The following is a 13,025-nucleotide window of genomic DNA, read 5'->3' on the forward strand; positions in this document are numbered from 1 at the left end:
CTCCCCTTCCCCAAGGTATGGACTTTATAAAAGATTTTGCTTGTTAAAAGTTAGCTTTCTGAGCTGAGGACTCTCTCTCTCCCTTTTATTCTCTCTCTTTTTTTTCTTCCTCTAAAGCCCATTGCATAACAATCTCCTGTTTTAACCTTTTGCCAAATCCTACACTTCTCACTGCCAGAGGTTACTGTGCAAATGTTTAAATAGGTAATGTCTACCTTTGAACCTCTATTGCAATAGGTTCAAAGGTTCCAGGAGAGCTGGTTAGCTACTGTCAGTACGATACACACTGGCTTCATGTGTGGTCCCAACTCCAGCGCTAAGGAAAAGGCAGAGGCTTTTGAATGTGGTGCTGAACCAGTACAGACAGCTGTGAGGGGCACATTTCCTGGAACCCGGAAGTGAGCAGACTCTTACAAGGTAAACTGCAATAATGCTACCCGCTCTATAGCTTATATGATACGGGATAATAGAGATGGGGGTGACTGGGGAGAAGAAAGTTGGACGTGTGCCTATTCTCAGCCTAAGGCTCTTTTACAAGATGAGACAGCATTTGTTTGCACAGTGATCTTAGTTGACCTGCATGAGAGGCAAAAAAAATCAGCTGCAAAAGGAGAGTGGAGACCTGGAAGGAATCTGAACTGCTAGCAGGAGATGGCCTTGGAAGAGAGAGTGGTTGATTTCACTAAGTGCAAATAAAACAGACTTAAAAGCTTTAAGGGTTATAGCCAAAGCAAGAGGTAGGTCTCCTTCATCTTCCATTTTGAAATATCTGTATGATTGGAAAGGCCATCCGACAGCTGCAGCCCCTCCCATTTGGAAGGAAGCAGGGAAAGGTACCCTTAGCAGACTTGCTATCCGATGCTGGGGTCTGTACTAGATGTGTGATATACATTGGCTCATTACCTCCTGTAAGGTAAGGGGGTATCATTCCCATATCACAGGTGAATAACATGCCTCTGGGCTCTTAAAACAGCATGACCTGGGCTGCATAGCTAAGAGGAAGTGGGGCGAGAATCTGAGTCCTGATCAGTAAGCTGCCTGATGCAGAATTCTTGAGTGCTGTGAAAACTGTCCATCATTCCCTCAAAAATTGGCAGTGTCCCTGGTGTGTGTAGGATTGAACAAGAATGCACCTCCAGGTGCTAGAGCTTTAGAACCACCCAGACTCTTCCAAACTTGAGCGTTTGATCCTGGAGGAAACCATCTTCTCCTGGCCCTAAACTCTTCGTCTGGTTGGTAAAAGAAGAAAGCACCCAGGGAAAAGCCCAGGAGCATTAGAATGGCTGAGACTCGACACCCACTCTGCCATCTCTGCTCTTTGCTGGAGGGAGCTGCCCCTGGGGAGATGAGCTTGGCAACTTAGCAAAGACAAGTGTTCCTCCAGCCAAGAGATGAACCCAAAGATGAAAGGCGGGGTGGGGGGCACCCTCATCCTAACCTACTTCAGCTTTCTTCCATGTCTAAAGTGGGATCCCATGAGGTCAAGGGACCAGCTCTTATGTTCTCTGAGATTGGGGCACAGCTCACTCTGGTTTTTATGGTTGGAAGCTTTGAGGAACTCCTCTGTGTAGAGAGGGAATCCTAATACATCTCTAGTGAAGACTGGAGCTCTTATTGGATTTACTTTGAGCCTTCTTAAAGGGACTGAGACTAGGGAAAATGCTGCTTAATTTTGGGGTGTCTGAGAGGTGGTGGGGAGAGGTGGGGTTGGGAATGGGTAGGAGAATTCATTTTTTTCTACCTTCAAATCTGAGAATAGAAACTCCCATGCCCTTTTCTGCAGCCACAGCCATAGGTGAATCTGATGAGACTACTATGGGTCCTGATGCGCTAAAGACCAGTCCTCAAGACGCTTTCAAGGTGTCTTCACATTCAAAGCAATTTTCATAATGATTGTTATTGTTTAGTCACTAAGTTATGTCCAACTCATTTGCAACCCCATGGACTATAGCCCACCAGTACCTTCTGTCCATGGGATTTCCCAGGCAAGAATACTAGAGCGAGTTGCCATTTCCTCCTCCAGGGGATCTTCCTAACCTAGGAATCCAACCTGTGTCTCCTGCATTGCAGGCAGATTCTTTACCAGCGAGCCACCAGGGAAGCCCCTTTTACAATAATATCAAGAAGTAGTTTGCCTTTTCACTGTTGTTGTCTCACGAGTGTACAGCAAAGTTTTTCAGAGGCTCCTGCGAGATGCAGGATCAGTCTGACAGCTAATGGCATATGTGCTTGTGGATTCCTGATTTTACAGTTTCTCAGATTTTATCTGGGAGGTGAGGGTGCGAGCGGCAAACATTTTTAATTAAACATTGGAGGTCTGAAGAGGATGTGTCAGAGGAAACAAACAGACTCTCGGTGCTGTCCCTGTGGTTCTTGATGTGCTTGTTTTCCTGGCTTTTTCAGCATGGCTCCAGGATCTGAGGCAGGCAAGCAGGGACTGGGGAGAGGCGACAACATGCACGGCAGGCCAGCAGAACTGGCCTCCAGGTGTCCCCATGGTCCTGGGAAGGATGTGAGGGCCGAGGTGCCCTGTGGTTGGACCCCATTGTCCTGGGAATCCAGCAGGGACCTCACCTCTCTGACAGGGGTGGTCCGCGAGGGGCACCTCCATCATCTCCGTCTGGGTCTCCGTCATCAGGCAGGCAGAGCGTGAGTTCTGTGAATGCAGGCCGGCTGCCGTATCAGCCCTCAGGGATTGCCAGTAAAAGCTCTGAAACCCAGCCAGAGGAGCTTTGGCGGCTTTTCTCCTTCTGGTCAGAACACTTCCACTTTCTGTTGTGAAAGAAAAACCAGGAAGTGAAGTCCCCGAGCACGTTAGAAGCCCGCTGTGGCCTGACTCCTGACTCAGGGCAGCTCAGACTCGGGGCTGACGGCTTGGAACCAGAGATCCTCAGCCTGCAGGGATGCTCTGAAGCCCCCCTGACCCTGGAGGAGCTGAGGTGAGGGGTGAGATCTTACAGCGACTCGTGCCAGGACTCACAGGCACTCAGAGCCAGGAGGTTCCATTTGCTGGGAGCACCAAGACATGTGGTCCCCTCACAGGGTAAGGGGGCAGCTGGAGGTGTATTTGGCAAAGGGTCTTGTGGGTGTGAGGCAGAAGCCTGGGGGAGCATCCTGACCCCCAGCTCTGGGGAGCTTGGAACTTCCTGTGTCCCAAGCACGTGTCGGCACTTGCTTTCTCCCGGTCTCTGAAGGACTTTTTTAAACCCTTCTCATCAGGAAGGGCAAGGGGTGGGAGGAATGTGGAGCAGGAATTGGTTTTCTTTTCTCCTGCCTCTCTTGGGGAAGGGAACCACCACCCAGACCCCTTTTTGAGGGCCTGAGGCTCTGCCTATAGCTCGCCTGGGCTGCGCTGGGAGGGAAGAGAAGATTGCTACCGAGTCATGTTTGACTCTTTGTGACCCCACGGCATGCTAGGCCCCTCTGTCCATGGAATTTCCCAGGTAAGAATGCTGGAGTCGTCATTTCCTTCTCCAAGGGATCTTCCCGACTCAGGGATCTGGGCTGGAGGGTGCCCTCGATTTTCCTGATGGATTTTGAGACCTTCCAAGGGGAAGAGCTGCTGGATGTGTGACGGATGGAATGAATGCTTTCTGGATGAAGCTGGGTCTATTTTAAAGGGTAGGGCCACAAGTTGGCCTTCAAGGAGTGAGTGTTGGGAAGGGATTTCATGACTGGGGCTTACTCCCTTCTGTGGGTATCTGTCTTTTTGGTGATTTGAAAAGCAGGATTGAATCTAAACTCCGATTTGTAGGTAATTGGTAGTCTTCAAAAGTAATAAAATTAAGCTAAATTTAATTTAATTTAAAAACAAAAGATTGATTCAGTTAAAAAATTTAAAAAGGAGTCATTGGTTTGGGGTATACTGCCCTCTATATTCCAGCATGGGAGTTACTTTATGGTTTTTCCCTCCAACTGATAAATATTTGAGGTTGAACACTGAATAGTCTTGGAAAAGACGTCATATAACATCTTGTAAGTATCACTTATGCAGTTCGCACAAAAAAACGGAACAGAAGCAAAAATAAAACAAGAGTCACAAATAATTATAGAACAGACAGGCAATAGAGCTAAGTAAAGTAGATTATATGAAATAAGATGCATGTCGGGGTGGCGAAGTCTGACAGAATGCAAGGCATGCACACCCCAGATAAACATAGTCCAATTCAATCCCTAGGTCAGGAAGATCTCCTGGAGAAGGAAATGGCAAACCATTCCAGTATTCTTGCATGTAAAATCCCATGGATGGAGGATCCTCATAGGCTACAGTCCTTGGGGTCACAAACAGTCAGACACGGCTGAGCAACTTCACTCATTCAATGTAATATTGTTTGTTTGTTTGTTTTTCCTAAATATTATCCAGACCAAACAGGATGCTTCAGCCAAGTATATTTGTTGAGGTCCTGACCTAAAATAATCTTTTCTCCAAGTCATATTCTAACTTTCTGGGGGCAATGACACCTAAAATAATATCAGTATATCATTGAATGCCTAAATGCTAAACATGCAGTGGGGGCTCCAGATAAAAGAAGTAGGCTGGGGGTTAGGGGAGGAGACAGTATATGGAAACGAAGCGGGAGAGGGAAGAGGAAGCCAGGTAAGCACCAGATCATCATGGGTACTCTGACATTAACTAAGACAATATTAGGAGATAGGTGGTGAAGAGAGTAGGCTCAGAGAGGTGAAGCCAGTTGTCAGCTGGAATTGAAGCTACAGTCCATGTGATGCTAAAAGACAGGTTCCATCCACCTCTGTGTCGAGTTAGCTTTTCTTTGGATTTCCTAGGTATTTTCACTTGTAAAAAGATTCTTATGTATGGTGACCTAGGTGGTAGGTAGGTAGGTAGGTAGGTAGGTGGATATTGACTTCATGTATCTATTAGAGACTTTTTAGGTTGACATTTTTCTAGAATGCAAATAATACAGCTATCATTCATTGACTATTTACTGTGGGGGCAGCGCTGTGTTTACTGTTTTATGGGGCTTTCATCTCCTGATCTTCAAACACAGTCCTATGAGGTAGGTATGTTTTTTTGTAGATGGGGAAACCAAGGTGGAACAAACTGGATACAGTATGGAAAGACTGGAGTGGAATCTGGCTCATTTAGTTCTGAGGGCAAACTCTGCCTCCATCTCTGATGAGTCTAGTTTAGTGCATGGACCTAAGAGTAAGAAACTAGGAGAAATTTCTTTCTTGAAAATCCTCCCACTTCATGTCCATGGCAGTGGGAAGCAGATCCATCGGTGGTTGCCAGGGATGGGGAGGAAAGAAGAGTAACTGCTTAATGGGGAGAGGATTTCCTTTGGGGATGGCAAAAGTGTTTTGAACCTAGATCGAGGTGGTTGTACAACATTATGAATGTACTAAGTGCCCACTGAATTGTTCACTTTTAAGTGGTTCATTTTATAAAGTTACATGATTGAACCCCACCCCCTCAAAAAAAACAACTCCCACTTCTTGGCAGGTGAATTCCTAAACCAGGATTTGGAGATTTCTCAGAAATCAGGAATGTGATTTCTGTTTCTATCTGTCTCATATGCCTGGCCAGCAGATGAACTGACTCCCATTTGAGATATGACCTCAGGTGACCCATGTCTGGAACCATCCTGCCAGGGTGACGTGTTTGCAGCAGCCCTGAGGTCAGCCTTTGCTTTTACTCTCACCGCACCCTGCTGTAGACATATCCTGGTCTGTTTCCTCCCACGTGTAACTGTGCATCCTGAGATCAGAAATGCACTTCTCATTCCTCCCCTGGCACAGAGCCTGCTATTTCCCAGGCTCTTAATTCATGTCATGAAGATAAATAAGAGCTTTGGAGCTCAGAAGGTTAGGCAGCCCTTGGACTGCTATTGCCAGGCCATGGTACCCACCCTCTGTTGGGGAGCTGGTTGTAGATCTCTGGGTTTCTCCATGGGTCATTCTACTCTAAGAGGTTGAGGTGGCTGTGGGAGGATGCAGGAGTTTCACAAGGTTGAGGGAGACCACCTGGTCTCCAATTAGAAATCCTCTGTTTGAATGCAAATGAGGAGATGGTAAGACATTTGCATATAAATCAAAGGGCAGTTACAATACAAAGTTCATGATCAACTCTTCACTTTGGGGACATCACAAAATAGAACATCTGATATTGACAAGGAGTTGGAAATCGAGGTAAGTGGAAGAGGCAAAAAGGAAGCTTATCTTCACTGAGGGCTTCCCATGTCCCAGACAGTGTACTGGAAGATTCATCCAAAGCAAGGATACTAACCTGCCCCTTCTGGAGTGCAATGGAGGGAAACTGATGCTCAGTGACATTAAGTAACTGTCAAACTAGGAGAAATCAAACAGGGCCTCCTATCTGGTAGATGGTAGTGCTGATACTCAGGTACCTGGAAAAGATAGGGCCTTAAAGTTTACCACTGGAGCTGAGACTTTGGGGAATAAAGCTTGCTGTTTACACATTGCCTTTTCATACTGTTCATGGGGTTCTCAAAGCAAGAATGCTGAAGTGGTTTGCCATTCCATTCACCAGCAGACCATGTTTTGTCAGAACTCTCCACCATGACCTGTCTGTCTTGGGTGGCCCTACCTGACATGGCTCATAATTTCATTGAGTTAGCCAGGCTGTGGTCCATGTGATCAGTTTGCTTAGTTTTTCTGTGATTGTGATTTTCTGTCTGCCCTCTAATGAATGAGGATAAGAGGCTTGTGCAAGCTTCTTGATGGGAGGGACTGGCTGTTGGGAAAACTGAGTCTTGTTCTGGTGGGCAAGGACATGCTCAGTTCAGTTCAGTTCAGTCACTCAGTCATGTCCGACTCTCTGCAACCCCTTGAACTGCACCACGCCAGGCCTCCCTGTCCATCACCAACTCCCGGAGTGCACTCAGACTCATGTCCATCGAGTCAGTGATGCCATCCAGCCATCTCACCCTCTGTCATCGCCTTCACCCCCTGCCCCCAATCCCTCCCAGCATCAGAGTCTTTTCCAGTGAGTCAACTCTTCGCATGAGGTGGCCAAAGTACTGGAGTTTCAGCTTTAGCATCAGTCCTTCCAAAGAACACCCACGGCTGATCTCCTTTAGAATGGACTGGTTGGATCTCCTTGCAGTCCAAGGGACTCTCAAGAGTCTTCTGCAACACCACAGTTCAAAAGCATCAATCTTCGGCGCTCAGCTTTCTTCACAGTCCAACTCTCGCATCCATACATGACCACTGGAAAAACCATAGCCTTGACTAGATGGACCTTTGTTGGCAAAGTAATGTCTCTGCTTTTCAATATGCTATCTAGGTTGGTCATAACTTTTCTTCCAAGGAGTAAGCGTCTTTTAATTTCATGGCTGCAATCACCATCTGCAGTGATTTTGGAGCCCAAAAAAATAAAGTCTGACACTGTTTCCACTGTTTCCCCATCTATTTCCCATGAAGTGATGGGACCAGATGCCATGATCTTCGTTTTCTGAATGTTGGGCTTTAAGCCAACTTTTTCACTCTCTTCTTCTACTTTCATCAAAAGGCTCTTTAGTTCCTCTTCACTTTCTGCCATAAAGGTGGTGTCATCTGCATATCTGAGGTATTTGAGATTTCTCCTGGCAATCTTGATTCCAGCTTGTGCTTCTTCCAGTCCAGCGTTTCTCATGATGTACTCTGCATATAAGTTAAATAAGCAGGGTGACAATATATAGCCTTGACGTACTCCTTTTCCTATTTGGAACCAGTCTGTTGTTCCATGTCCAGTTATAACTGTTGCTTCCTGACCTGCATATAGGTCAGGACCTTCTCAAGAGGCAGGTCAGGTGCTCTGGTATTCCCATCTCTTTCAGAATTTTCCACAGTTTCTTGTGATCCATACAGTCAAAGGCTTTGGCATAGTCAATAAAGCAGAAATAGATGTTTTTCTGGAACTCTCTTGCTTTTTCCATGATCCAGCGGATGTTGCCAATTTGATCTCTGGTTCCTCTGCCTTTTCTAAATCCAGCTTGAACATCTGGAAGTTCATGGTTCACATATTGCTGAAGCCTGGCTTGGAGAATGTTGAGCATTACTTTACTAGTGTGTGAGATGAGTGCAATTGTGCGGTAGTTTGAGCATTCTTTGGCATTGCCTTTCTTTGGGATTGGAATGAAAATGGACCTTTTCCAGTCCTGTGGCCACTGCTGAGTTTTCCAAATTTGCTGGCATACTGAGTGCAGCACTTTCACAGCATCATCTTTCAGGATTTGAAATAGCTCAACTGGACTTCCATCACCTCCACTAGCTTTGTTTGTAGTGATGCTTTCTAAGGCCCACTTGACTTCACATTCCAGGATATCTGGCTCTAGGTGAGTGATCACACCATGTGATTATCTGGGTCGTGAAGATCTTTTTTTGTACAGTTCTTCTGTGTATTCTTGCCTCCTCTTCTTAATATCTTCTGCTTCTGTTAGGTCCATACCGTTTCTGTCCTTTATCAAGCCCATCTTTGCATGAAATGTTCCCTTGGTATCTCTAATTTTCTTGAAGTGATCTCTAGTCTTTCCCATTCAATTGTTTTCCTCTATTTCTTTGCATTGATCACTGAGGAAGACTTTCTTATCTCTTCTTGCTATTCTTTGGAACTCTGCATTCAGATGCTTATATCTTTCCTTTTTTCCTTTGCTTTTTGCTTCTCTTCTTTTCACAGCTATTTGTAAGGCCTCCCCAGACAGCCATTTTGCTTTTGTGCATTTCTTTTCCATGGGGATGGTCTTGATCCCTGTCTCCTGTACAATGTCAGGAACCTCTGTCTTTATACAGCCTCAGTAAGTCTTTAATCCAATTATCTGCTGCTGGGTGGAGTTGTGTTCCCTCCCTGTGGTGTGGCCTGAGGCCACTTGTGCATTGAGTCTGGTGAGCCCTGACCATTGGCCCAACCAGTAGTGCGAAGAGTAATTCTGCAAAGAGGCCTCTTTCCCAACCTCTTGCATCAGCCTGTCTTTATCTTGGCCTGCAGTGACTTAGTCCTAGCACTTTGTCCAGCCTATCTTTGTACAGGCTCTTATCAACTCCAGTAGACGGTACTGGCTCTGCTGACCTCCATGCTCTCATAATTCACTTGGTCAGCAATAAGCTTGGGAGGCCTTTGGAAATGTTTACTGAAACAAGGCTTTCCTTGGGGTTGGGCAGCTGGACTGTGACTTGTAGTAGATCAAAGCTGACTGAGTTGATCTGAAATCCAGTGAGATTTGTCACCGCCTGTCACCAGGTTATGAGTGGCTCAGCAGCTCTTCTGTACTATTCTCATGGACTGAGGTAAGATGATTTGGGCATTTGACTTAATGACGGCTTTCCTGGTAAATTCTACCCAACCCAACTGGCCAAGGTTGGCACCCCAGGGCTCTCTGGCGCTCGGGAACTGAATGACTCCTGTGCTGCAGTGTCTATACCAGGGCCCACTGTCTTATTCAGTCATTTGGAAGCCTTTTCTTTTTCCCTCTCAACTAAAGGCAGATTCTCTACCCCCATCAGAAGTGCCTCTTCACCATTCCCCTTCATTCACCCTTTCCCTTCATGCTTGTCCTGTTCTTGTGTCTCCAACCATGCCCCATCTCTCACCCAACATCTGGGTATTCCTCTTCCTCTCTTCCCTGGAGGTTTATCCTGCCTAATGTGGTGACCACTCTCGCCATGGAAGAGTAGATGGAGAGACACAACAGTGGAGAAAGATGGTTTGGTGACAGTTACCCTGGTTGGAATCTTAGTTGGGATCTTAGCAGCCATTGGCTTCCTTTGTGGGGTGGCCATCCTTGATTGACCCTGGACAAAAGGCTATTGGCAATAAAGCCAGGGGATCAAGGACCACCCATCCTTGAGGAGCTAGTGCTCCTTGGAGGTAACTCACCGTCTCCAGTCTACACTGGCTTCTCCTTCAGATTCATTAGCTCATCTTCCACACTGCATCCTTCTACAAGTGCTTTTAGTGTTTGATGGACGGACCCATAAGTCCCCAGAGGGCAGGAGCTGTGTCTTCTAAGTGTTTGGCCCTCTGCACATGGCCCAATGCTGAATACACATGGTACATTGCTGGATATACACCAGTGTATACAAACAAGATCTTAATTTGCCTTATTCAAAGGAAATGATATGTAAATTTAAAGTACAGAGGATAAATCTATCTCTTGCCACACACACACTTTGTTCAGTTCAGCAGATGCTCCCAGAGCCGGGATACATTTCACAGAACATTTGTTTCCCACCTGGGGAAGTGGCTTTATCCCCTGATGGAGAATGTACTTTCCCCATTGCTGAACCCACTGCCTGGCATGCAGTAAGTATTTGAATACTTGCAGGATGAGGGAGGCTTGACCTCACTCAGGTCAGGCTGTTGAGTGTTGCCCTTGCTATGGCAGGAAGTCCCAGATGTGACATTTCTGAAGAGGGCTAGGTGACTCTGTCCCATCCCTACCTGCACTCCCTGCCCCACTGGCATAGGCGACCATCATGTTCAATGCAGAGTTGAATTTTGCAAACTGTTTCCTCCCCCAGACCACCTCCTCAACCCTGCCCTTCTCTGAACTTGTGACAATGATGAGCAAAAGGGGAGGGTGACTCTCTGGCACTCTGGGCTGAGACAGTCTCTGCCTAGGGGTGCTTGCAGCCCAAGTTGTCTGCTGAACCCCAGGAAACATGCAAAACCCAAACCCAAGAACAGAGCAGATTCAACTCCAATACAATAGCTTTTCTTGTGCCATTTGGCAGCAGAGACATCTCCAGTGTGTATACATCGCAACCCTGAGGATTTGTTTACAGTTGGGCCAGGGGACCTGTCCCAAGGCCAGCCGTCCCCTTCTCTCTGCCAGCTGCCCGACAAACTGGAACTGTTGGGTATGGCCTGGGAACTGGGCTAGGAAAAGCAAGATCTGGGAGACTGGTATATCTGTCCTGTTTTAATTATTTAAGTGCTCACAGAATCTTTCCATGGCTGGAAATGACTTCTTCGCTGTCCTTGGGGATTTAACAGGGACCCCATTTGGTAATGGTGTCTTCCTGCTTGGCCCCACATGAATAATCCTGTGGAAGGTAAAAAGAGGCCCTTTCCCATCTGCCTGGGGACATCCCTCCCCAACCAGCCCTGTGTGGTGGAGAAGGCTAGAGGGTAGAGCCAGGCAGTGGCCTGAGCACCTGGGCACTGGTGAGTGGCTGGGAAGTTATCCTTAGTCTGGTAGTCAGGATGTTACCCCAGCCTCTGTTCTCAGCAACTGCTGAGAATGATGCAAGATGCAATTTCGGGTACCCTTTGGCCCCGTGACTCAAACTTCACCTTTGGTTTCTTATCTGCTAAGGGCATTGATTTGGTTACTCTCGGAGCTGCTGTCCAGACTGGTGGGTGATGGGAGCATGGGGAAGAGGCTGTTGATGGAATGTGGCTTTAGTGCTGAGGGAGGTTTATTTCTAGAAATGAGGATGAGGGTGTCTTCTCAGGCGTAGTGCTGTGAAAGGTCTCCAGCCAAGATGGTAGAGCTTTCTAAGTCAGCTGCCTGAGTTGGAGGAGGGATAATACAGAGTAGTACACTTTTAAGTTTTTTTTTTCTTTAAGCATGACTGTTACAGATTAAATGATATATCTTCTCAAGTGCTATGTTCCCAGTGAGACCTACACTAACCTCCCCAATTAAAACTGACCCCACTGCTGTCCCCTCAATCCTCTTTCCCTACTATCAATTCAGTTCAGTTCAGTCACTCAGTCGTGTCCGACTCTTTGCGACCCCATGAATCGCAGCACGCCAGGCCTCCCTGTCCATCACCATTTCCTGGAGTTCACTCAAACTCACGTCCATCGAGTTGGTGATGTCATCCAGCCATCTCATCCTCTGTTGTCCTCTTTTCCTCCTGCCCCAATGCCTCCAAGCATCAGAGTCTTTCCCAATGAGTCAACTCTTCGCATGAGGTGCCCAAAGTACTGGAGTTTCAGCTTTAGCATCAGTCCTTCCAAAGAACACCCTGGGCTGATCTCCTTTAGAATGGACTGGTTGGATCTCCTTGCAGTCCAAGGGACTCTCAAGAGTCTTCTCCAATACCACAGTTCAAAACCATCCATTCTTCAGCGCTCAGCTTTCTTCACAGTCCAACTCTCGCATCCATACATGACCACTGGAAAAACCATAGCCTTGACTAGATGGACCTTTGTTGGCAAAGTAATGTCTCTGCTTTTCAATATGCTATCTAGCTTGGTCATAACTTTTCTTCCAAGGAGTAAGCATCTTTTAATTTCATGGCTGCAGTCACCATCTGCAGTGATTTTGGAGCCCTCCCCAAAAAAGTCTGACAATGTTTCCACTGTTTCCCCATCTATTTCCCATGAAGTCATGGGACCGGATACCATGATCTTCATTTTCTGAATGTTGAGCTTTAAGCCAACTTTTTCACTCTCCACTTTCACTTTCATCAAAAGGCTTTTTAGTTCCTCTTCACTTTCTGCCATAAGGGTGGTGTTATCTGCATATCTGAGGTATTTGAGATTTCTCCCGGCAATCTTGATTCCAGCTTGTGCTTCTTCCAGTCCAGCGTTTCTCATGATGTACTCTGCATAAAAGTTAAATAAGCAGGGTGACAATATACAGCCTGGACGTACACCTTTTCCTATTTGGAACCAGTCTGCTGTTCCATGTCCAGTTATAACTGTTGCTTCCTGACCTGCATACAGATTTCTCAAGAGGCAGGTCAGGTGGTCTGGTATTCCCATCTCTTTCAGAATTTTCCACAGTTTCTTGTGATCCACACAGTCAAAGGCTTTGGCATAGTCAATAAAGCAGAAATAGATGTTTTTCTGGAACTCTCTTGCTTTTTCCATGATCCAGCAGATGTTGGCAATTTGATCTCTGGTTCCTCTGCCTTTTCTAAAACCAGCTTGAACATCTGGAAGTTCATGGTTCACATATTGCTGAAGCCTGGCTTGGAGAATGTTGAGCATTACTTTACTAGCGTGTGAGATGAGTGCAATTGTGCGGTAGTTTCAGCATTCTTTGGCATTGCCGTTCTTTGGATTTGGAATGAAAACGGACCTTTTCCAGTCCTGTGGCCACTGCTGAGTT

The 13,025-nt window shown here is 46.5% G+C and overlaps 1 protein-coding gene across 6 annotated transcripts in view; it reads left to right on the top strand.

Annotated features, from left to right (window-relative positions):
• Positions 1 to 265: 265 nt before the first annotated feature.
• The window catches only part of ACSL5 (acyl-CoA synthetase long chain family member 5), a 64,159-nt gene continuing 51,399 nt past the window's right edge, over positions 266 to 13,025 (top strand). The window contains exon 1 of one of the 6 annotated variants that reach the window (XM_040254962.1): positions 266 to 417. Coding sequence is in view for 2 of the 6 variants with exons in the window: in XM_040254965.1 (XP_040110899.1) it covers positions 878 to 913 (36 nt within the window). In the remaining 4 variants the exon portion in view is untranslated. Of the gene's footprint in view, positions 418 to 818; positions 914 to 2,589; positions 3,044 to 13,025 lie in introns of those variants that run through there. The other 5 variants (XM_040254965.1, XM_040254963.1, XM_040254964.1 and 2 more) reach the window with 5 other exon arrangements.

Source organism: Oryx dammah, unplaced genomic scaffold, assembly GCF_014754425.2.
Source record: "Oryx dammah isolate SB20612 unplaced genomic scaffold, SCBI_Odam_1.1 HiC_scaffold_14, whole genome shotgun sequence".
In the NCBI taxonomy this organism is placed as follows: Eukaryota; Metazoa; Chordata; class Mammalia; order Artiodactyla; family Bovidae; genus Oryx; species Oryx dammah.